The sequence below is a fragment of the Olea europaea genome, chromosome 17 (assembly GCF_002742605.1).
Source record: "Olea europaea var. sylvestris chromosome 17, O_europaea_v1, whole genome shotgun sequence".
In the NCBI taxonomy this organism is placed as follows: domain Eukaryota; kingdom Viridiplantae; phylum Streptophyta; class Magnoliopsida; order Lamiales; family Oleaceae; genus Olea; species Olea europaea.
The window spans coordinates 20,632,033-20,655,483 of NC_036253.1; the positions used below are offsets into that span (position 1 = coordinate 20,632,033).

The 23,451-nt window shown below is 33.8% G+C and overlaps 2 protein-coding genes across 6 annotated transcripts; both read right to left on the bottom strand.

Moving 5' to 3' along the window:
* Positions 1-2,289: 2,289 nt before the first annotated feature.
* LOC111365384 (putative protein tag-278) lies at positions 2,290-8,592 on the bottom strand. Of its 2 annotated transcripts, none has more exons than XM_022985882.1 (3): positions 8,443-8,592; positions 6,754-7,616; positions 2,290-2,698 (listed from the first exon to the last, which is right to left on the bottom strand). In XM_022985882.1, the coding sequence occupies exons 2-3, from the start codon at positions 7,611-7,613 to the stop codon at positions 2,524-2,526; spliced, it is 1,035 nt and encodes a 344-aa protein (XP_022841650.1). In that variant the 5' UTR covers positions 7,614-7,616; positions 8,443-8,592; the 3' UTR covers positions 2,290-2,523. The 2 variants fall into 2 exon arrangements, with proteins under 2 accessions (XP_022841650.1, XP_022841651.1); XM_022985883.1 differs by having other exon boundaries at positions 8,461-8,558.
* A 9,658-nt stretch (positions 8,593-18,250) lies between these two features.
* Positions 18,251-23,128, bottom strand: LOC111365385 (histone acetyltransferase HAC1-like). 4 transcript variants are annotated; one of them, XM_022985888.1, is made up of 7 exons: positions 23,001-23,126; positions 21,341-21,688; positions 20,229-20,340; positions 19,635-19,944; positions 19,419-19,547; positions 19,035-19,331; positions 18,251-18,877 (listed from the first exon to the last, which is right to left on the bottom strand). In XM_022985888.1, the coding sequence occupies exons 2-7, from the start codon at positions 21,529-21,531 to the stop codon at positions 18,573-18,575; spliced, it is 1,344 nt and encodes a 447-aa protein (XP_022841656.1). In that variant the 5' UTR covers positions 21,532-21,688; positions 23,001-23,126; the 3' UTR covers positions 18,251-18,572. The 4 variants fall into 4 exon arrangements, with proteins under 4 accessions (XP_022841656.1, XP_022841654.1, XP_022841653.1 ...); XM_022985886.1 differs by having other exon boundaries at positions 19,035-19,547; positions 21,341-21,683; positions 23,001-23,128; XM_022985885.1 differs by having other exon boundaries at positions 19,035-19,547.
* Between the last annotated feature and the right edge of the window lie 323 nt (positions 23,129-23,451).

Consider the following 23,451-nt stretch of genomic DNA (forward strand, 5'->3'; position numbering starts at 1 on the left):
GGGGGGGGGGGGGGGGGGGGGGGGGGGGGGGGCATGTAGCTCTTGAATTATGCAAGAGGATCCCATTAGTTATGTATTAAGTGGGGGCTACCTCTATTCTGTCTACAATGATCGAGGCTCAATTAAATACCATTAGGGAGACTTTTAGGGTACATGATACCATAGGGTTCATCGTGCCTCAAACCTGACGAGAGTTGTTTGCCTATGGAGGGTTGCATGGCAGTTAACGAGGCCATCTTTATCGGCGGCATACGACTGCCTCTATACCCTTCATCAAGTACTTTTTGAATATAAGCCCCCGTTTGGCCCCCATTTTCTGAAAATGAAAATGGGTGGAATAGTATTTTGTTAAAAAATGAGAGGTTGAAAAAGAAAGGAAAATTTTCGATTTACGTGTAATATTATTCTATGGAAGATTGTGTGGTTGAAAATAAGAGAGAGAAAAATGAAAAGTAATGTAATTGAATTTAATGGGGCCAAACGGTGGCTAACTTAGCTCGAGCCAATTGGTAGGGGCATTTCTTCTTTGGAAGGAGACCACTCTTGACGAGGATATTTCAATTCATGTCTTTCAAGTCCTTTTTCAACCTTGGGTATCGGATGGATGGATGGATGGATGGATTTCAAAGGTTGGTACTTCATGAACCCCTGGGGTCAACATTCACCTTCCATTTGGGGCACACGAACCTTAATTAAAAGAGTATTAAGTCATCCTAGTTCTTGGCCAGGAACGTAGCGGAGAGTGAAAGGCGATGTGATCCCTAAGATAACCGTACCAACCTAATATCATGAATACAGTCTGAAGTGTCTTTGCAGTTGTAGTTGATCGGCTCCAATTAGAACCATCTAAGTGGGCTAACATCCGAACTTGTTACGAGCTTCCTCTAGAGGCACACTCCTTCAAGAACGTCATCTCAAAGCATTCACTCTTTGTTAAATACAATCTCATGGCCTCGAAAGGTAATTATTTCTCACATAGCTTCGTCCATAAGAACTTTGTATGGAATGTTAAGTACTAACACCTCTTTTTTTTCTAGAGCAACATGCTGAGAAGGACCATTCGAAGCCAAATATGTTCTTTATGAGGAAAGTTGGCAGAGGGATCAGGTCCTCAACACTAATACTCCACATACTGTCATTAGAGAGATGAGCTTGCCCGAATAAAGCCAGGCTACTAAGCCACCAACGCCCACTTCGAAAAAGGGCAAAGAAAAGGTGGAGCCTTAGTCGAAGAAATAAGGAGAGAAAAATGGATATCACCAACTCTTCTGATCCTCTTCCCGCTCTGACTTTTAAAATGACCCTTTTGGAGAAGCCAATTGTACCGAAGCCTTTGACATCCTTTCTTGTTTAAGAACATGCTATGGAGGTCAAGGACTTTCCTAAAAGGTGGAAGGGAAAAAGGGTTGTCCTAGAGAAGCCTTTCTAATGACAAGGTGCAAAACTTCCTAGGGGCCATAAACAAGAATTTGACGCGATTGCCATCAACATGCTTCCGTTAGAGGTTCAGACGGCTGTAAGGGTCTACCACAAATATTGGTTCTAATACTCATTATTCAATTTAATCTAAGAAATCTTGGTTTTCAGGAGTTTTATCCACCCCAAACTCTCTCCACTAAAAGTATGCAAATCAACAAGTAAAATTTCAAGATGCAAGCACCAGAGGAACATCATGACCTAACAAATGACATGATTGCTTACAATTTAAGAGCCTGTTTGATTATCATTAATTGGGAAAAAAAATGAATTCTGAATAGTATTTTTAAAACAATGTGTGATTAAAAAGTAAGGAAATTTTTTTTGCATTATTTGAATATGTGGTTGAAAATAATCTTCTAACAGACTATAAAATAAATTAATGAGTGTCAAACAAACACTAACCGGATCTAGGCTGTATAATTCTGGCTGAGTACCACAACGCGTACAAATAGGTCCACTTCCACAATAAATGTAACAGTAGACCTGCTGTAGGTAATGATTTGATGTACTACCAAAAACAGATTTTATCATTTAAAATGATGCTCAAAACTCAAGTAAAAATCTGCAAGCTTGATGAAACATTGATGATGCATCTGCACATGGTGCAATTGACTTGAAACTCAGCATATGCGTATTCTACAATCCACATGCATCACTACAGCGAGAAGGGCTTACCTTGGTTCGTCTTATATTCAAAATTCAAGATAATTAAATATTTAAGATGATGTCTACGGATTCCAGCATATGTATTCACTGACTCACAGTCACGCCACGTGGAAGGAAACAGGCCATGGGTCCTCACAATTAGGGTGATGCAAATCGACTTTTTGAGACATTTGCCCCCAGTGGGAAACAAATAAAAACATCCTGTTACACATCAAGCTTGCATCCGTAGTAAACTTTTTTCATGGTGATCTAAATATAATAAAATAGCTCGTCGAAATAACAAGTTCATAATTAATGGCACATTTGAAAATATGTCCACTGATGAATTCATTTGGTATTCATACTCCCTTGAGTCTGCGAGGTAATTAACGAAAGGAACTAAACATTGGAACCACTGAGTGCCATAACCTTACACTGTTCATTCATGGCCAAGAGTTGGGCCTCTTTCTTGTCAAGAAGAACACTCAGCCTCACATTCTCTTCCATAAGTTTCTGGACCTCAGATTCCTTTTGCATTTTTTCACTTTCTAGTTGCGATGTCTTGGCAACAAGCCTGGTTCAAATAAGAAAAAACTACCTGAATTAAATTTTGCCAGGAAGCCGACTAACACATACAATTGACAGTAATTTCAGCAAAGAGTAACGATAATATCAACATATATCATAACATGCTAATAACATGCTAATAACTGCAAACACTTGGTGTATTAGAAACGAAGAAAACTGTAATTTCCCATTAAGATACGATTATTTTCAATCTTTCAATCATGGCATATAATAGACAGACATTGACTGTTTAATCATGTCCAAATCTTTTTTATGCAAAATAAAAGTATTACCAAACACTGTAAATTACTTCAGATTTAATAGATTGGCATGTGTTGTGCAGAGCCAGTTATGCTAACTGCCCACTTGAGCACAAATGAAGTATATATGCATTGAATTATACCTTCATTTCTTTATACGTATATGCATCTAATGACACGTCTAATAGTGAAAACAGACCCAGGTTCAATAAGTTCATCAGAGACTAAACGGAAGTTTTCGAAACCATTAGAAATAAAGCATAATTTTCATATATATATATTAAAGAAATGTTCCAGCATCTAGCATTAAAGAGATTTTTCAGGTGTTTATTAATTTGAGTGGATAAAAAAGAAGTTCAGGAATGAGCGAACTTTTTCCAGCTGTTTCTTTCAGGGTGTCTTTCTGTGTGTGTGGGTGTGGGAGGTGGGGTCCAGGTTCTGGGTCTCTTCCAAGCTTTAAGAACTCATTCCTCAACTTCACCACTGGTCATTTGCAGAAATGCACCAGCCCACAACGCACCACTAGACCTGACTAGCAGTACAGGCATTTCTTGTATCTAGGCATTATAAATGCTGATATCAGTTTTGTCGTATAATAGTCACTAACAATAGACACACATTCAAGAGCACCATAGCTGGTAATCCAAGATGCTCTGTAGGTTCAAGAAATGAAGAATAAATGATTGAAACTTTTAAGGACAAAGTCATGACTAGTCCATTGCCTTGGGTTTGGGGATGACAGTTGTGAAAATGCTGGTGGTGCAGGGCTGATGGTGGGGGTGGGGTGTTGGTAAGGAGTAAGGGTGACCTTTATTTTTTCTTTGTTATATTTTACTGAATTTTAGTGTTTCCCATTTGACTCTAAAGAGGTGGACACATGCCTCTGTTGCATAACATTTTAACAAAATTTTGGACAGTTTCTGCACTAGATACTACATGAACAACAAAATTGAAACATTGAGCACCAACTTACTCATTTTTTAAAATTGAGGACCAATTTCAATTTGGACAATACGCTGGATACAAATACTACAATTCTCACTAAATGAAGCATCCTTTGTTTCTTTGTGTTCATCTTTCAACACATTTCTCTACTAAAATAAAAAACTAAAAATAAAACTCATAGATTTTAAAAGAGTCCAAATATAACACCGTTACCAGCAGTTACGATTGAAATTAGGCCTTGCTGCAAAAATTTGAAGAAGGGACCAAAATGAAAATAATGTAGTTTTTGGAGGACTAAACTGTGAAAATCGAAAATTTAGTTATGACCAGGCTGTGAACGGGTTGGCCTGGTAAAGTGAATTCTAGAAGAAGTGAGTTTAAAAAGGTGGTCAAATGCCATTTAGGACCAAAAGGCAAGAAAATTTGGATGATTGAAGATATGTACTGTCAATGATGGAAAATGTATGTAATTTAAAGAAATGTATGATTCTATTCCTTTATAATTTCAAGATTTTTCTATTGGTTCTTATGTTAAACAACTGCAATCAAATTTAAAAAAAAATAAAAATAAAAAATAAAAAAAAAACTCAATCACTTCTGTTATTAAGTAATTTGAAGAAAGAAACCATGGACAAGTAAATATTTTGAGGTAGCACAATCCTATTTCAAATAGGATTAAATTATCTATTTTTCTTCTTCTTATTTAGATTTGGATTTATTTTTTCTTTCTTGATTAGAAAAGGATTTCTTTTCACTTTTAGATTAAGATTCTAGTTTTATTTTGTCTTAGGATTTTAGTTTAGTTTCCTTATATTATTTAAGATTAAGAAGTTATTTTGCCTATATAAATAAAGACTTTGTACTCTTTTTTCAATAATCAGTTCAATACTATAAAATATTATCTAGAATTTTCGAGTTTTTCAACTTTGTTCTTGTTTCAAGAATTTCGGTTCCACTTTAATATGGTGTAGACTTTCGAGTCCTCTCAAGGCCACTGAGGTGAATACCTCACTATAAACTTCAAGGCTCTCTGGGATTAATCGAGGTACTCGTAAGCTGACTCGAACACCCACGATCATAAAAAAAATAATAATAAAAAAAATAAAAAATTAATATGGTGTAGACTAGTAACAGTACGCATCCTCACGACGATGAGTGGAGGATTGCAAAATTGCCAACCTTGGTCCAAACTCTAGAACGAAGGATGGACATATTTGAAGATGCAATCAACAAGAATTTGCAGACTATGACTATGACTATTATGAATGTTGGTTTTTTTCAATAAGCACTAGCATGACAACATATGGCTAAAAAATTTCCTTTAGTCCCAATTAGTTTGAATACTCACAAGATATCAAGAATTTTAAGAAGGTCTACTAGAGATATAAAGGAGCTCAATTTGAAGTACGACAAGATTTTTAAAGCATGATGCACCATCAACAACAATGTAAGCAACACGATAATAGATGGTAGTAGTGAGAACTTGGTATCCAAAGTGGTAAAGTTTTAAATTTGAAAACTAAAAATACTTATCTAACTATCAAGTTTTACAAGTTAATAGGGAATAAAAAATTCAAAATAAGGATCACTCTATTAGAAAGTACAATAAAGATGAGATTGTGTGCAACGTGGTAGAGATGGAAGATTCTTATGTACTTTCTGGACAACCATGGTACCATGATTTTTATGTCATTTACATAGGTCGAGATAATAGATACGTGCTTTGGTTGTACGATAAGAAGATCGTTTTAGTATCATGTGACGAGCAACTTGCGAGTTGCGAATACTTACACAAAGAGCAAAAGATTTATAAAGTAGATGATGATGTTAAAATGAAGTCACTCAAAATGATGAGGTTGTTGCCCACCATGATACTACAAGGGAGATAGAAAAGCATGTGCAAGTTAAAAGCCTGAGACGTATTAATCCCTTATACACAGAATTTTAGTTCATTTCGTGGTTGATAATTGATTAGCCAGTTTAGTTAATAGTTAGCTTGTATTTATAAATTTAGTGCTCGGAGAATTCTTGGTTAATGGCATGTTTTCTAATAGTTGAAGTTCTGTACAGTTTGTAAAGCTTAGTTTTTAACCTATATGTGATCAGCATGTTTATAGGAAATTTATGGGACAAATGACGAGTAAATGGCCTTCTTATTATTTTTATTTTTATTTTAACTGGATTGCATTTTAAAATATTTAATGGGTAATTCCACTAGTTTTCCTGGAGTATAGTTGAAGTATTGGAGGAATAACACTTCATTATAAAGTGCAGATTTATTCAATCTTTTGAAGTTGCACTCCTAAGTTATGGTTTACGAGGAACACGATAGGGGAATCAAATATCTTAATGACTCTTAAACATCCTATTAGTAGTAGTGATAAGGAAGACCTTTATAGACATTTTTTATTATAGCAGTAGATAACAATTTTGCTGTCATTATTAAAGTGATGATTCGTTGTTTGCTTCTTTATTAGTTTTTGTATTTTCTTTTCCAAGTTGTTAATATTACAAGCATATTGTTATCTTTAATATTGTTGAATTATCTTAGAGTTTCTGTTATAGCTTATGCCTAGCTACATAAGTAAAACATCTGCCCGATTGAGCCATTTTAAACATGGAGAAGCAACTTGGCAGTGCCACCTAAAGAAAAATAAGTTACAAACAAAAAATGTATAACTAGAAATGAAACAACGTAGAGAGCTGAAGAGGGACAAAAATAATAATAATAATATTAAAAAAAATAAAAAAATCAAGCAAACTAATTGGTCATCACCACCACTAAAAATAGAGGACATTGATAGTGAAAAATACAATTGGTATTCAATAATCATAAGAAAAGATAAAGTACACTGACCGTTCAAATAGCCTCTCAATAGTCTGAAATTGCTTTTCTGATGAAAGAAGTGTTTCCCTTACACTAATGAGACTACTGACATAGGATTTCAGAGAATCAAAGTCCTGCTTAACACGATAAAGCTCCTGCTCATTTTCAGAAGCTCTTTGCCTTTGTCTAGAAGTTTCTTCAACCAAATCTTCAACCCTCTGCCTCATTTCATTTAAAATACAATTTGTATCCAATGCAAATTGTTCCATCTCCTCTAGTTTTGAAGACATGCTTTCGATTTGGAGGACCTTTCTTTTAATTTCTTCCTGCCCAACAGTTACCTTCTCCTTCTCAATAGCAGTTTCAGATTCTGCAACTATAACCCTCTTGAAAAGGCTTTCCATTATATCTGTAACCATTTGAACATTTTTAAATAATTCAGTGGTATAAACTCCATCTTGTTCATCATAAGAACCATGAAGACTACCAAGTGCAATCCATGTTTCCTTTTCTGGACTGTCAAGGGAAGAAAGATCAACATTTCTTGACAAGCAGGACAATGGTACACCATTTTTATCGACGAGCCCAATGCCATCTAATTGTTTGATACCACATGAAGTATGAGTCAAATGAGGAATAGCCATGACTCTGGCTTTTGATTTCAAGTATGTCAATAAGGATGCAGCAGTTTTAACTCTACGCCAGAGGACTTCTAATTCTTTCTTTGCATCTTCTTCTGACCCTTGTATACATCCCTCTACCTCCGTAAGTTTCTCTTGCAAGGCATCCACTTGGGATTGGCTTCTCTCCATCTCCTGCTTCCAACCAATGTTTGTTTGACTTAAATGAGACTTCAAAGCTGACAAATTAGCATCTTCCTCTGCCGCCATTACCTTCCAAATGATACATAGGAATTTTGGAGTTTCATTCATTAATAAATCAGATACATCTCACATGACTAGGCAACAGCCATGTAAGCATTTAAATCACATATTTCCTTCAAAATCTTCATCTATTACTTCATATTCACAAATTGTGACGAGTTGGTGGGTTCTTAAGTTACAAGTTGAAAACGATTCAAGTTACAATTTATTAACTAATCCCATAAGAATAAAACTTCACAAATAGTTTGATAAAATTACAGCTTGCAAGTTCGTAGCTTAGTAATCTTGCAAGTTTGATAAAAAAGGCTTTTAAAAGAATTTTATTATTCGGAGGGAAAATGCATACAACTGAATTAAGCAGCATCACATTCATGGTTAATATTGAAATGGAGTTACAATCTTTACAGTGAAAGAACAGGAAAAGCTTGTATTTGCTTTAAGGGATGAGATTCCAAAATAATATTTGTCCAAAACAGATGGCAAATATTGTTTAAATTTTATAAGAGCAATTTGAGCACAAAAGAAAAATACGATCCCCAATAAAGATTTTAACATCGCATCAACATTGGCATTTCCTTTGACAGCTAATTACGATATCTTACCTAGGTATTTACCTACCAGAAGGAAAATCAATGCACCAACATATTCAAATTGAAGTTCATCCGCAAAAGTAATATCTTAAATACATTTGACGAGAGTCCGCGATAACACACTATAGAACTACCAAACTGATATGCAAAAGAAAGTAAATTATGATTTTTATACTTGAATCTTAAATATAATTAACATGGAAATGAATCAGAAAGAAAAAATCGATGATCAGTCCCAAAAATACCAGATGAGAAGAAGACACCTTCCGATTTTCTGCAAATTGAGAGCAATTTAGAATGAGGAAAATGATTATGGTGGTACACGCGTTGTCGAAAGACAGGTTTTAATAAATTAAAAGTAAAAGTAAAGAATTGGGGCAAAGAAATAATGCATTTCGTGCAATTATTTGAATCATATTATTAAGTTTAGGCTTGAGCCACATTATTCGAATCAAAATGCATTTATGAATAGTATACTGATAGGAAATGTGTAGTTAAGAAATAAAGAAAAATTTTGAATTTGCGTGTATTATTATTTTATTAAAGAATATGTGGTTGAAATGATGTCAATTCACTCTTAAAAAATATATTTTTTTCTTAAAAAATGTGGCTCAAACAATGCCATATATATCATGAAAATGCTGTTTTTTATTTAACTTGGTGAATTTTTGTTTATTTCAGTGATGGATATATTTCTAATGCAAGTGGAAAAGAAAAATGGGAAAATTCAAAATATGAGAGCTAAGTTGTAACATTTTAATAGTTGATTCGAACCGCAAAATGAAGATTAAAGATGTTTGCGGGTTCAATCGGATGCAATTAGAAGTCGAATGGTTGAATTTGCAAGAGAAATGATCTAAAAGAATCAAAAATTGAATTCGAGGATCAAAACGCAACATTTAGATGTTTTTATAATTGGGCAGTTGCCCAATTATTTAGAGTAGGCGACCGTCCAATATTAAGGAACAATTACCGAAGCGAAAAATTTAGCCTGGGTAACAAAAAAACTCTAATTTCCTTATCCGACTAAAATTCTTATTGAAACAAATCTTGGGAAGTATTTTATAACTCTAGAGCCGTCCCTAAGCATTCATCACGCATTCTAACAGATTTCTAAAGATTTGAAAGAATAAAAGGAGGCAAGGAACCCAAAGATTAATTCGAAGAGCTGAAGATTCAAGTGAAAATTGAAACGGGTGATGTTGTTTCTTCATGTGTTACTTCTTCCCATCATGTCTAGCTAGATTCATTTGTGATAGGAGAATGATGAACCTTGTGATATGATGTTTTAATCTTTAGTTTTATACTTTTGACATTAAAATACGTTTTTGAGTATCGAATGGTTTACATGAATTCATTTTCTTCATGATTATTGTGCACAGTAATTATAAGATCGTGGTGGCTTATTTTATGCATTCGAAAGAAGAAAAATATGCTCGATATGGTATAAATATCATAGGATCTGATATGGGATAGAAATATACCGCTATATTCTAAATAAATCTTCAAGTATTCATAAAAATTTATGCATTCTTGTATATTCATATCCGTCATAGAGATATAGTCGGGTCATATATAAGAATAGGTTTAACTTTACTCAAGAGAGAGACTGTTAAATATAATAAGAACATTGTTTCTTTAATATTCAAGGGTGTTGTCAATTTGTAAAACTATGGTTAAAACAGATTATTGCATGGGGATTCTTGATCCTAGTACGCTCGTCATCTATTAGAACTTATCAAACTCCATTTAGCGTAATTTTGCATTTAACTTCCTTAATTCATTCACTATTGCATACATAAATCATTTTAGTTATAATTTTGCTACAAACAACTACTCTCACCATTCGTGTTTCGATTAAGGTCAAGGTAATGAAAATCGAACTTAAGTCAATCCTTATGGGACAATACTTGGACTTACAATCAACTTTATTACTTGTTAACGAACAATACACTTGTGATGATCTTAATTCAAAAGATATTTTCGTGAACAAGTTTTTGTCGATGTTGTCCGGGATTGAGTTTTAGTTTGATTTTATTTTCTTTGACACTAATTTGAACTTTTTATTTTTATTCTATTTTTCATTTTATTGATTTTATTTTATTTTTCTTATTTTTAGTTATCTGAGTGCTACTCTTGATCTTCTCTCACGTCTTGCAAACGAAGATCACTTGTCGGTGAATTAATTCCAACTGATCCAGAAATCGAACGCACCTTTCATCGTAGGCAAAGAGAAGGCAGAGTAGCACAAGAAAAAATTAAAAAAGACAAAAAATAGCAATTGTAAATGGCTAACGAGCAAAATAATCCGATAGTTTTAGCTAACGAAAAGGAAGTTGTAGGCGAGGGAAATATGCTTGTTGGGGATCTCATTACCCTACAATCATTCAGATCAATCCAGTATTGTCTACCCACTGTTTGGGCAGCCTAATTTTCAGTTGAAGACCAACGTTATACATCTATTTAAGAATGGACATCAGTTTTATAGCAGAACCGAAGAAAATCTGCATACACACGTCTCTAGATTCTTAAAGATGTGTCAACAATTTGAATATCAGGGTATTTCGGATGATGCAATCAGACTGAGGTTTTTTCCACACACTATGAGCAATAAAGCACTTGAGTAGCTGGATTCACAACGAATTTTCAGTATAAGCAGGTGGAATGATATGGCTCAAAAGTTTTACACGAAGTTCTTCTTACCAGCCAAGGTAGCGAGACTGAGGCATGACATATCGATATCTAGTCAAGGTGAATCTGAACAATTTGATGAGGCTTGGAATAGGTTCAAGAATATGCTATGGAAGTGTTCTCAACATGGTTTCGACAAGAAAACCCAAATCCTATTTTTCTATACAAGATTACTTCCATATTTCTAAAGCATGGTGGATTTATCATCCAATGACTCCATATCCACGAGAACAGTTGATGGAGAATTGGAATTGTTCAAGAGAATGGCTACTACTTCAGTTATATGGTTTTCTAAGCAGGTGGTTCAAAAGAAAGTGCCAGGTGTATACGAAGTGGATGTTCATTCAGCCTTATCTAGGTCAACTAATGCAGCACGAATCAAGAAGCTAAGCTGTGAGGAGTGTGGAGCAGATCGTAATATATCGGATTGCCCAATTTTAGTGTAATGAATGAAACAAGTTGATTTTGCACAATGAGGATAATGTCAACAAGGTTAGAGGAACCACTCGAACTTCTCTTAGGGTAATCAAAATTAGAATAGGCCACGGAGTCAGTTCCAGCAGCATGAGAAGAACTCTCAGTTAGAAGAGATGTTTGGCAAATTTAAGGAAAAGATGGAGCAATACATAGAGTCGAACAATCAATTCATGAGAAGAATCAAGACAAACCTTCAAAATCAAAGTGGCCATAAGTGTTTTAGAGAATGAGAAAATTGAGGATCCATCAGTGAAAGCAATAATACAACAAGGAGTGAAGTACGGTTGCTTGAGATTACCGTCAAAAAACCATCTACAATTACGAACAAAGTGCATACAACAGATAAGAAGCAAGTAGATAAGTCTCAACAATCAATCGAGAAAATTTGAAAGAGAATACAGACAATCTACAAGCTAAGGCAGCTGATCTTGTCGAAGAATATGTAGCTCCCATTCCTTTCCCACAAAGGTTGAAAAACACAAGTTAGACAAACAGTTTGAAGAGTTTTTGGATGTGCTAAAGAAACTCCACATCAATATCACATTCACAGACCCGATGAGGCAAATCTCAAGCTATGCAAAATTTTTAAAGGACATGGTATCAAAGAAGAGAAAACTTCTAAAATTTAAAACTGTGGCACTGACAGAGGATAGCAGTGCAAAATCATAAAAGAAACTGCCACCCAAACTTAAGGATCTAGAGAGTTTCACTTTACCTATTTCAATTGGAGAAGCTGGTTTTTTTAGTGCTTTATGTGATATAAGCACAAGTATTAACTTAATGTCTTTATCTGTATACACGAAATTGGGCTTAGGGAAAGCAAAAGAAACAACAATGTTATTAAAATTAGTTGATAGAAGCATCAAACATCCAAGAGGCAAAGTTGAGGATATACTCATCAAAGCTAGCAAATTGATATTTTTGGCAAACTTCATTGTTCTAGATATAGAAGAAGACATGGATATTTCAATAATCTTAGGGCGACCATTCTTAGCAATAGGTTGAACATTGATTGATATCGAGAAATGTGAGCTAATCTTGAGAGTGGATGAGGAACAAGAAGTTTTTAAATTACATAATATATTCAAAGAACCATTAGACCTCAACGAGTGTAAGTATATTGATAAATATGAACTATCCATTCAACAAAACTGTCAGAAGAGAAAACCAAAATTTGGATGGATTATTGGTGAGATAAGAACTGAGAATTCATAGTTTGGAGAGCTAAAAGAGGATGCAAGGCTGGAAATTGCAAGGAATGTAAGGGCGAAACATTTCATTTTAAACCACCTTAAGAACATCACCCAAAAAGTCGAGCTCTAGACTATAAATCGAGCATTTAATAGAAGGCAACCCATTTTTCTATACATTTTCACTATTTTAATTAACTATTGCATTATACGTAGTTTTAGGAATTGCATTAATTTAGGAACTCATACATTTAAATGGTTTGTTTTGAACACATTTTAAGTAGTGCTTTAAGACTTGCATCAGTAACTTAGGCATATTTACTTATTGAGTTCATTTTGTTGAGATAGTGAGGCTCATCTTTAACATCCTAGCATTTTATTGACCTTGCATTGAGGTGATATACATTCTTAAGGTTGTACCTAAATTTCATTCTCCAAACTATTTTGAAAGACTATCCTTTCCTAGCTATAGGATTTTTGCAGAGATAACACTCTGTTAGATAGTCTTTTTAATAGTTAGAAGATTATAATTTTTTTTTTTTTAGTGAATTCATTACAAATATTTAGATCTTATATGCTATCACTAATATTTATTTTATATTCTTGGAACAGTAAATTAAAGCCTAGCAACAAGAAAAAGTGGCAGTTGAGATGACATCTACCAGCCGAACTAACTTGGTCCTTCTATCTATCTGCATCTACCTTGACGAGTTTCTAATCTTTACTCCTTTGCTTTGATTATTTTTTGTTCTTACATTAGAGACAATGTAATATTTTATTAGGGGTAGGGTAAATTCTATGATACTTATGCTCATTATACTTAATCTTTAAACTGCTAATCGGATCCGTATAACTATTTAAAAAAATGAAACGTCTAGTTTAGCGTTGAATGACTTAGTTCCTTTGATGATATTATTTTGAATTAAGTCTATCTTTAGCTAGATTACCGGATAACACCATAACATGTGTGTTTATTTGAGTACTTATCCATGTTAGATTGAATTATTTAAGCACATAGCCGTATCGATTTATCACTTACTTTGGGGCATGATTTGATTATGTGGATTTAACTGTTGATGTTGTTGATAGATACTTGAGTGAATTCCTACATCCCTAGTGTAGAAACCAAACTGCTAAAAAAATAGTTTGGAGTTGGGAATATTAGTGTTTGTTTTCATAAAAATTTGATGGTTTGCAGTTCTCGGATCTCATTGTTGGTTGAAAAAGTTGAGTTAAGGAGTCCAGAATGGGCACTAACCATTGTTAAAATAAAATTTATGCCCATACATCTTTTACTTCTTTTCGTAGCCTTTTATGACTTGAGTGATTAAAAGTCTGCAAAGGTATCTAAAAAGCTCATCCCCTATAGTCCTCTGACTTAGGAGATATCGGCCTAAAGGTCGTTATACGGGTCATTCAAAAAGCTTAATATAGAGAAGTATTGCACATAAGTTGTTAAAAAATGAAAATTAGATTATGATATCAAAAGCAATAGTGATACAACATCTAACTCTCTTCGTAGCCTTTATGAGTCGAGTGATTAAGCCTGGAAGAGTATCTAAAAATATGGTGCACTATAATCATCTAACTTGAGAGTCATCAGCTTAAAGCTCATTATAGGGTTATTTAGAGAGCTTAATGGAGAGTAGTATTGCACAAAAGATGTCAAAAAAAAAGGAAATTTGGATTATCAAAAGTGAGATATACTCGATAAAGATTTTGAGATCTGAACTCCAGAGATTGGCGGTGTAACTTGGAAAAAAAACTTACCATCTCATTTCTAGATTTACAAGTATCTAATTCTGATCACTTTGTGTGGAAAAATGCAGTATAATAATTTGAGAAACTCCCATGTGCTAGAAATACCCCAGGATTGAAGAGAAAATCATAAAGAGTGATTTTGCACGAAAGGTATAAGAAAAAACTAACCACAAGAGGATTGGGATTGCGAATAAATCAAAAACACTTGATTAGTTTTTGATGTTGTTTGGATCTTTCTAGAATGTTACTTAAATTCGAACCTAAGACATATTGTAAGTTCTTCAACGTTGGGTCTCGTATTTGTAATTAATTTTTAGCTAGTAATGTGATTTGCAGCGGAGTTTTTTTTTTTAATGTTTAGGGATGAACAAAGATTTTAGTTTGGGAGTGTTTGATAAGTGTATTTTGTGCACTTATTTTGATCATATTACTAAACCCCCGTTTGGCTGCCATTAATTTTCATTATATTACATTTCATTTTTCTTTCTCCTATTTTCATCCATACAATCTTCCATAAAATAATATTAAACGTAAATCGAAATTTTTTTCTTTTTTTTTCAACCACTCATTTAAAAAAAAAACACTATTCAACCTATTTTCATGTCCACAAAATGGGGGCCTTATGGGGGCTAAGTTTTTATATCATGAAAATGTTGATTTTTACTTAACTTATGTTAATTTTCGTTTATTTCATGATGGACCCGTTTCTAATGCAAGTGGAAAAATGGGAAATCCATAGTATGAGGGCTAAATTACAACATTTAAATAGTTGATTCGGACCATAAAATGAAGATTAAAGATGTTGCGAGTTCAATAGGATATAATTAGAAATCAAAGGGTTGAATTTGCAAGAGAAATGATCTAAAAGAATTAAGAATTGAATTCAGGGACTAAAATGCAACATTCGAAAGTTCTATAACTAGGCTATTGCACAGTTATTTAGAGTGGACAACAGGCCAATATCGAGGAACAATTACCGAGGCAAAAAATTAGTCGCCCAGGCCAATCACAGCGAAAAAAATTTGGTTTCCATATCTGATTGAAATTTTTATGGAAACAAATCTTGGAAAGTATTTTAAAATCCTTAGGTGTCCCTAAGCATTCACCACGCATTCTAACAGATTTCTAAAGATTTTGAGAGCATAAAAGTAGGCAAGGAACACAAAGATTAATTCGAAGAACCGAAGATTCAAGTGAAAATTTGAAATTGGTGATGTCGTTTCTTCAATATTAATTGTGTTTTCTTCTTTCCATCATGTCTAACTAGATCCATTTGTGCTAGGAGAGCGATGAACTTTGTGATATGATGTTTTAATCATTAGTTTTATACTTTTGACATTAAAACACGTTTTTGAGTATTGAATAGTTTATACGAATTCCTTTTCTCCATGATTATTATGCACGGTAATTATGCAAACGTGGTGGCTTATTTTATGCATTTGAAAGAAGGAAAATAGACTCGATATGATATAAATCATCATAGAATCTGATAGGGGATAAAAATATATCGTTATACTCTATGTGAATCTTTAAGTGATTATAAAAATTTATGCATTCTTATAAGTTCGCATTCGTCGTGGAGATATAGTCGGGTTATATATGAGAATTAAACAACTTTACTTGAGAGAGACTGATAAATATAATAGGAACATTGATTTTTTCAATATTCTAGCGTGTTGTCAATTTGTAAAACTAGAGTTAAAACAGATTATTGCATGGGGATTCGCTATCCTGATATGCTCGTCATTCATTAGAACTTATCAAATTCCATTTGGCATAATTTTGCATTTTATTTAGTTAATTTATTCACTATTACATATTTAAATCATTTTAGTTCTGATTTTGGTACGAACAACCATTCTCACAATTCGTGTTTCGGTTAAGGTCAAGGTAATAAAAATCTAACTAAGCCAATCCTTGTGGGGCGATACTTGAACTCACAAGTTAAAATCTACTTTATTACTTGTTAACAAACTGTACACTTACGGTGATTTTAATTTGAAAGATATTTTCATGAACAAAAGGCAAGCGAGAATGTCGATTTTCTTCTTTCTTGTTTTGCTTTGCCCTTCTCCAAACTAATTGTTCCAATGGTCACTAAACTTAGTTCCATGTATTTTATTAGTCATTGAAATTTAAAATATCAAGTTTTGGTCACTGAACTTAAGAGCATGTTTGGTACCGATTATGAAAATTAATTTTTTTCCCGTTATAAAAAAAGTGGATCTTACCTGTTAGTGAAGCAGTAAAAAATGACGGCTAATTATGTTAAGTAACGATCGAAAAATTGATTTTTTGACTTGAAAATGCAGAACCAAACAGGGGCTAAGTTCATATCTTCGATTGCTCATTAAAATACAATGTTTTAAAAGACGTAATGCATGACGATGCGTTGATGCCAAGCTAAGGACAATGCGAGATTAGGCGAGGCAAATGCGTAAAAAATAGTTTTTTTATTTTAATATTATTTTAAATTTTTAATCAATAAAAAAATTATTTAATAATTATAAATTATTTAATAATTATAAGTTTTAACTTAAAAAAATAAAAAATAAAAACCTAATAATGAGCGCATTGGCACCTTAGCCTCACCTCGCGCCAATGCGAACACTGCTAAAATTAAAAATGACAAGTTTTGACTACTGAATTTTGGAAAATATTATACGTTACTCACTAGTATAAATTTTGAATTTTGGAAAATGTCGAGTTTAGAGTGAATAATGTATAATATTTTTCAAAATTCAGCGGTCAAAATTCAACATTTTAAACTTTAATAAGCAATCAAAGATATGTACTTAAATTCAATAACCAAAACTCGATATTTTAAACTTCAGTAACTAATAAAAAACATGGACCTAAGTTTAGTGACATTGGAACAATTAACTCTCCATTCCTACTAAGTTTAGTGACATTGGAACAATTAACTCCCCTTTCCTACTAGCTAATAAAACAAAAAGGAAAATTACAACCAAGGTACCAGACCTTTTATTTAGTGGTAAACTAACTTAGACCTTTCATTTGTGCCATCGAGTACCACATCTTTAAAAAAAGGTCCAATCCAAAATGACGGTTTTTGCATGTTTGACCACCAAAACCGTTAGTTGACCAAAGAAATAAAAAATTTAATAATTTTTCCTAATAAGTTAAGGGGAATCTGGGCATTTCATATTTTCCCTTTAAAATAAAAAAACATCAGCTACCTCTTCATTTCATCATACATTATCAAACCTGCAAAACACACGAAGAAGAAGATGAAATGTACAAAGAAGAAGATGTTCATCTATCAAATATTGTAGTCCATATTCGAGGCTCTCTTCCCCAACCTGTCTATGGTAAGTGTGCTCCATTTTTCCCATTTACAATATGAAATAGTGTGATTCTAAGTTGTACGTATCGATTGTCTTCATGTAGTGGGAAATGTAAAAATGATGAATGATTTGATAATTAGGAACTGAATATACTATGTAATATTTTGTTTTGTACATGTGCATTGCTCGAACTAAAAAATCTTAGAGCTTAAATTTTTTTTTTTTTTAATTCAATGAAAAAATCAAAGTATTTCATCATACGCCTTCATCATGGTGGAACTTTATTTGGAAAGATGAGAAATTTTGTGTACGGACATGGGAAACTAAGTTACCTAGACTATGTCGATCTTGATTTTTTCAATAGATTTCTTCTGAACAATGTCATGAAGATGTTGAGATATTCTGATAAAATTAGATATCTGTAAAAGATAGAGAAGAAGAGATTGAGTGAATCATCATTCTGGTTGGTTAAAGATTCATATATCATTAATGTTGTTGCATTTTTCTTCACAAGTGTACGATATTGTAACAAGTAATATTGTGGACCTTTGAGTCAGAATTATCATTATCACGAGTACTATACTTCAATGCTTAATTTACTATTTCCAATTCCTATTTGACGAAAATAAACAAGAATTGTGATTATTTTGATTATTTTTCTAACTACTTCCAACTAATTGAAAATAGTAATATGCACACAAAAGTCGATCGAAAATTCAAATATGAATTGATATTAAGGCATAACTTCTCTAAATCAGAAAACTCGAATGTCTTAGAGACTTGCAAGTGCAGACTTTCCTCTTGATGCTTTATTCCAGGCTCGATCTTTCCTTCAACGCCTACACTACACGATAGCTGAGACTGTCCTAATGTGTCATTCATTAAAATAGGTTGGAGATGCTGACTTTTCTGCTTTTGCTGGAGTTGATGTTGACCAAGTTTCTGCTGCTAAAAATGGTGAGATGGTTGTTGATATTCTTGTTGAGGAGATTGTACAAGATTTTCTCTAGATGAATGCTGCAATTGGAAGTTCATCTTGTCAGATTTATCAAATGATTGCGCCTTCATACTTGCGTGTAGAGTAGATTGCATATTCGAACGATTTATCATCAAATGAGAGTTTGTTTTGGGGATGGACTGCAAGGATACAGCAGTTGAGCTCTGACTGTTCATCAATGACCCAACAGAGGTTACTGGAGAATGTATATTACCAGACCCTGAAGCCTCAACTTTTCCAATTCCATATCTATCACCTATAAAGTGGGTTATTTGAAGTAAGAACACAAGTAGGAGGAAATAGAGATATCACATTCTTCATATTTCCCAAAACACGACATATCTCAACTGTTTGGAATAAATTTGGAGAGAGTCGGATATAGTAAGAGAGGAGGGAGATGAAAGTATAAGTACCCTGCATTGCTGACTGTTGATGTTGATCGAAATGTTGTTGCAATGGTTTGGGGGAGTTGCCATATAATGTTCCTGTTAAATATCCCTCAGAAGCAACTGGACCCTTCATCAGAGACATATTGTTTCCCATCATCCCCAGCCCCGCATCTAAGGGCCCATTTGATGGAACATACGACTTTTGCTGCAATGTAGACCTAAGTTCACCCATGTGGCCGCCAATATTATGCAGAATACGACTATTTTGACCAACTCGCTGCTTTTGCAACATCGGCTGTGATACATCAGTAGATTCAAAAGCTGGAAATGCAAACATGTTATTAGAGGACTCCATTTTTATCAGAGACTGATTATTAGCATTAGTATTTATATCATTGTTATCTGAACTAGAAAATCCAGGAGTGGGAATCATTTGGCTTGTTATTCTCGGAACACTCATAGATGTCGCTGTGTTATTGCCAACAGAGTTAACTGTACCCCCCAATGATGATGGTTGATATCCATTAGCTAAAGCACCTGCAGAGAAATATTTAGTGAGAGAGAAGTGAAAAAGGTAAGTATATAGCTTTAGTCATTACCATAGATCAAGAGACTTGTAAGTACCACTAGAAGAACTAAAAGAACCACCGGCCTTACTCCCAACAGATCCATTTCCAGCCAGCAACAAGTTTCCAGAATTGATGGTGGAATATGCAATTGTTTTAGAGCTACTGTTACCAACAATAGAGTTATCCACAGACGACATTCTCATCAGGCTTGAATTACCGGTTTGGGGTAATCCAGGAGTTGGAATCATTGTACCCATGGAAGGCGATGTATTAACTTGTGAAAATTGCTGGTTGTGATTAGTCTTTGATAGTCTAATAACAAATTGCAAACGACTTTCCAAGGTTGCAAGGTTTAGATACTCCTCCTGATAAAGCAAGAAAAGTAGGGAGATAAGATATGAACACAAGTACATGGTAGCCAATCAATAACTTCACTATAAGAAGTTCCTTAATATGCTTTTCTAAGAACAACAATAGAAGTTCCTTGTCAGATTTTACCAGAAAGAATATAGCTCATGTAGAAATTTACGCAGTGTCTATTTTCTACGAGGTATTACCCATCTTTTTACCTTGGGATCATGTTCATCAAACTTTACGCAACATGATAGTAAGAAAATTGTATGAAGAAACAAAACAAAACTACAGAAACCTTGGATGTAGCGATCCTGAATATACCCTCTTCTAAGCGCCTTGCTAGGTCCCAAATATTTTTACCAGGTAACTCATGAGATTGCTGCCTCCGCTGCATGAGAAATTCAATTCTGGAGAGTAGGAAATTCAGAATTTTCATCAGTACATATTATATCTGATCCCAATCAAAAGCACTAACATGTATATGTAGTGGTACCAAAAACAATTTTGTACAATTAAAACAAAACTACAAATGGAATTAGAAGAACATGGACTCAACAAAAATGTTCATCAAGACCAGTATAGAAGAGGAAGAATGTGATACATACATGTCATAATATGGTTTTATACAACACAATATAAAAATGAAGTCGACCGACTTTCCCCATGACAGTTTACAAGCCATTGTACAAAAAGTAAAGGTAAACATGTCAAAACTACCAATGTACCGTGATAAAGGTGATTGACCACACTTACAGCTAGGTAAAGAAGCGAATTTTGTTTTACCATAAACCGGTGATTTTCTTGAGAAAAGAAGATATCTTAACTAACGATAAATTTTCCAATCACTGAGAAGCTATTCAGGAATTCAGTCCCGCTGCAACCTGATGTTACAAGTTAGACATCACCTACTTATTTAAAAAACATTGGTTTAGAAAGTTTCCTTATTGTTTCATTCTCTTAGAGCTTGTTTAGGGGAGATTTTTTTGAAAATCATTTTTCCCCAAAATCATTTTCAACCACACATTTATGGAACCCATAAGTTTTTCCTACTTTTTAGCCACATATTCTCAAAAAATAATTGTTCAGTTGGAAAAATCTCTCCCAGACAAGATCTTAATCTGAATCGTGAAGGAATTGAATATTATCTGTAAAAGAGAATTATTAAAAGGAGTACAAATATGTAACTAAATAATCAAGCCAATAAATTATAGTGAATCTATGTTTAGTTAGTGTATGGAACAAATCCAAACCAATAGACTTCAATCAGGCCCAAAACTACAAAGCATGTAGTAATATTTAACGGTCTCATTAACCACCACTATCGTCCAATCCACCAAAATAAATTAATCAGTAGGAACAACAGCAAAAAGAACATCTCTGATTGACATAGATAAGAAAGAGTATTACATCTTTTCAGTCATAAACCTCCGTGCTTCTATATATTCAGGGTCCATGTTCTGCACACGACGATGCATACTAGGATTTTGCATCTGACTAGGCAGAGCAATATTTTGCTGTGGTATCCCAGTCAATAAAGTACCGGCTTGGTTAAGTGCCTGTTCTGAGATATGGTCTGAAGGGTGTGCTTGCAAATTCATCTTCACCTTGTAACTTAATAAATAAATAATAAGAATAATCAGAGTTTCAGCATCTAGAGAACAAAATTATAGTAAAGTACTCAGAATGAGGCATCATGATCAGTCATGTCCCATCATAACAACACCCACATTATCTAAACTAGCCAGAACACCTGCACTGAAATTAAAAAAGTGAATAAGAAAACGAAAGATCAGTTTAACATATACAATGTGAAAATATCGCAAAGTTAATGTGTGCATGAGTCATGAGCCAACAGACAAACATTCAGGAAAGATATGTCTCTAAAAAAAATTAAATGAATAGCAGATGATAATGACGTCCCTGCAGCGGCCGGCTGGTGACTTATTCGGGGGTAATGCTTGGTGGGAAGAAAGGATGAGAAGGATGGGCAGAAAGGACAGCCGGTTGCACCAGCATTTTACAGCATGTTCTGTGGAGAAGGTAAACAGATGAGGAGGAGGTTGCAGTTCGGGTTTTCAATAAAAAGATTATGTTTTCTTTTCTGGTCAAAGGAAGAAGTATTTCGAATAAACAATGTTATTTTCACAAGGGTTATCTTCGGAAATTAGGGTGAAAGAACTAATGGGGAAGTGAACACTTTTATGGTACAACCCAAAACGGGAGATGCCCAATCATTATGAAACGGAGAGACTAATACCTATTACCTGATTATTTTGTGAATTTAGTACACTTAAACAAAGTTAACGAAAAAACCATAAAATAATCATGATCAATGGTGATCTTTTTCCCTAGTAATGTCCAACAAATCAGGAGCATAAATAAGATTAAAACTTGTGCGCATAATATCAAGGGGCAGAAAATGTTCTAAGTGATCAGCCTCAAGGTTCCTATTTACTAAATGTCGTTTGATTTATTCAATAAATACACTGCATTTACTTGTTTACTTAAGGAATTTATTCGCAGAAAGAGCAAGATAATATATTTTTTTACTTAGCTGGTCAGGTCCGAATCCGCTTCTTAGCAAACCAAGCAGCATTTAATGAATAACAAAAACAGACAAATTCAAAAAGAATGGCAAAATCATCCACAAATCCAAATTTTCCTCCTACTCACATTTCAGCTTTAACTAAACAAGAAACTTAAATTCTAGGACTATCCCTTTCTGGGATCTTCATGATCACAAGCATAAATCCACATACAGGCTCCAATTTCACGTTCAAACAAAATTATAAAAGTAATAAACTATATCAGGATTTCATCGAGACAAACTTTGAGATGGGAATCATCCGAATTTGAACATGATAGGGTTTCATCAATTTGGGGAAACCCAATTCAGGGCTTAATTCGATCCATCTTAATCTATATTTTCAATTGAATCAGAATCCGATAACACTAAATAGTAAATTTAGCAAAATTAAACTAAAAATATACTAACTAACCGATAATTAAAACAATTGATGGCACTGAAAGGGCAATGAATAGGAATTAAACAAATTCGCCAACATACCCGAGCAGTGAGCTAATTCCAGCATTCGAGCTCCATCATCATCATGAAATGGGTTTTGTCGGAGAAAGATTATTTGCAGAATTTTGGGCGTGATTTATTTTATAAATAATGAGTTTTTTGTTAATCTTTTGGCGCAGAGATAATGTATCTATTGAATATGATTCCTATCAAGTTGATCCCTCTGAAGGATAGTTTCTTTCATTTTGGTCCTCGTGGGATAAGTAATTTCTCTGTTTTCTCCTCCAAAATATTTGTGAATTATGGAATTTACAACTTTGTGCTCTGAAATTCTCAAACCTAATTTTCACTTGGTTAATTTTTGCATTTATGAGTTTGAGTTGGGTTAAAAGAATTGAAACTCTCTATGATTGCTCATTCAAATAAGAATAGTGGAATAAATTTCAATCAGAATCAATAAATTGGCCATGTCTCTCTCCTTCATTCCACTCAT

Excerpts from the sequence above, each read along its gene's own strand:
- LOC111365384 (XM_022985882.1), bottom strand. The coding sequence starts at position 7,613 with ATGGCGGCAGAGGAAGATGCTAATTTGTCAGCTTTGAAGTCTCATTTA. Across the intron at positions 2,699-6,753 it reads ATTGAGAGGCTATTTGAACG|GCTTGTTGCCAAGACATCGC; the intron begins GTCAGTGTACTT and ends TATTTGAACCAG.
- LOC111365385 (XM_022985886.1), bottom strand. The coding sequence starts at position 21,531 with ATGAATTTGCAAGCACACCCTTCAGACCATATCTCAGAACAGGCACTT. Across the intron at positions 20,341-21,340 it reads AGGTTTATGACTGAAAAGAT|AATTGAATTTCTCATGCAGC; the intron begins GTAATACTCTTT and ends CCTACTCTCCAG. Across the intron at positions 18,878-19,034 it reads TCAACAGTCAGCAATGCAGG|GTGATAGATATGGAATTGGA; the intron begins GTACTTATACTT and ends CCCACTTTATAG.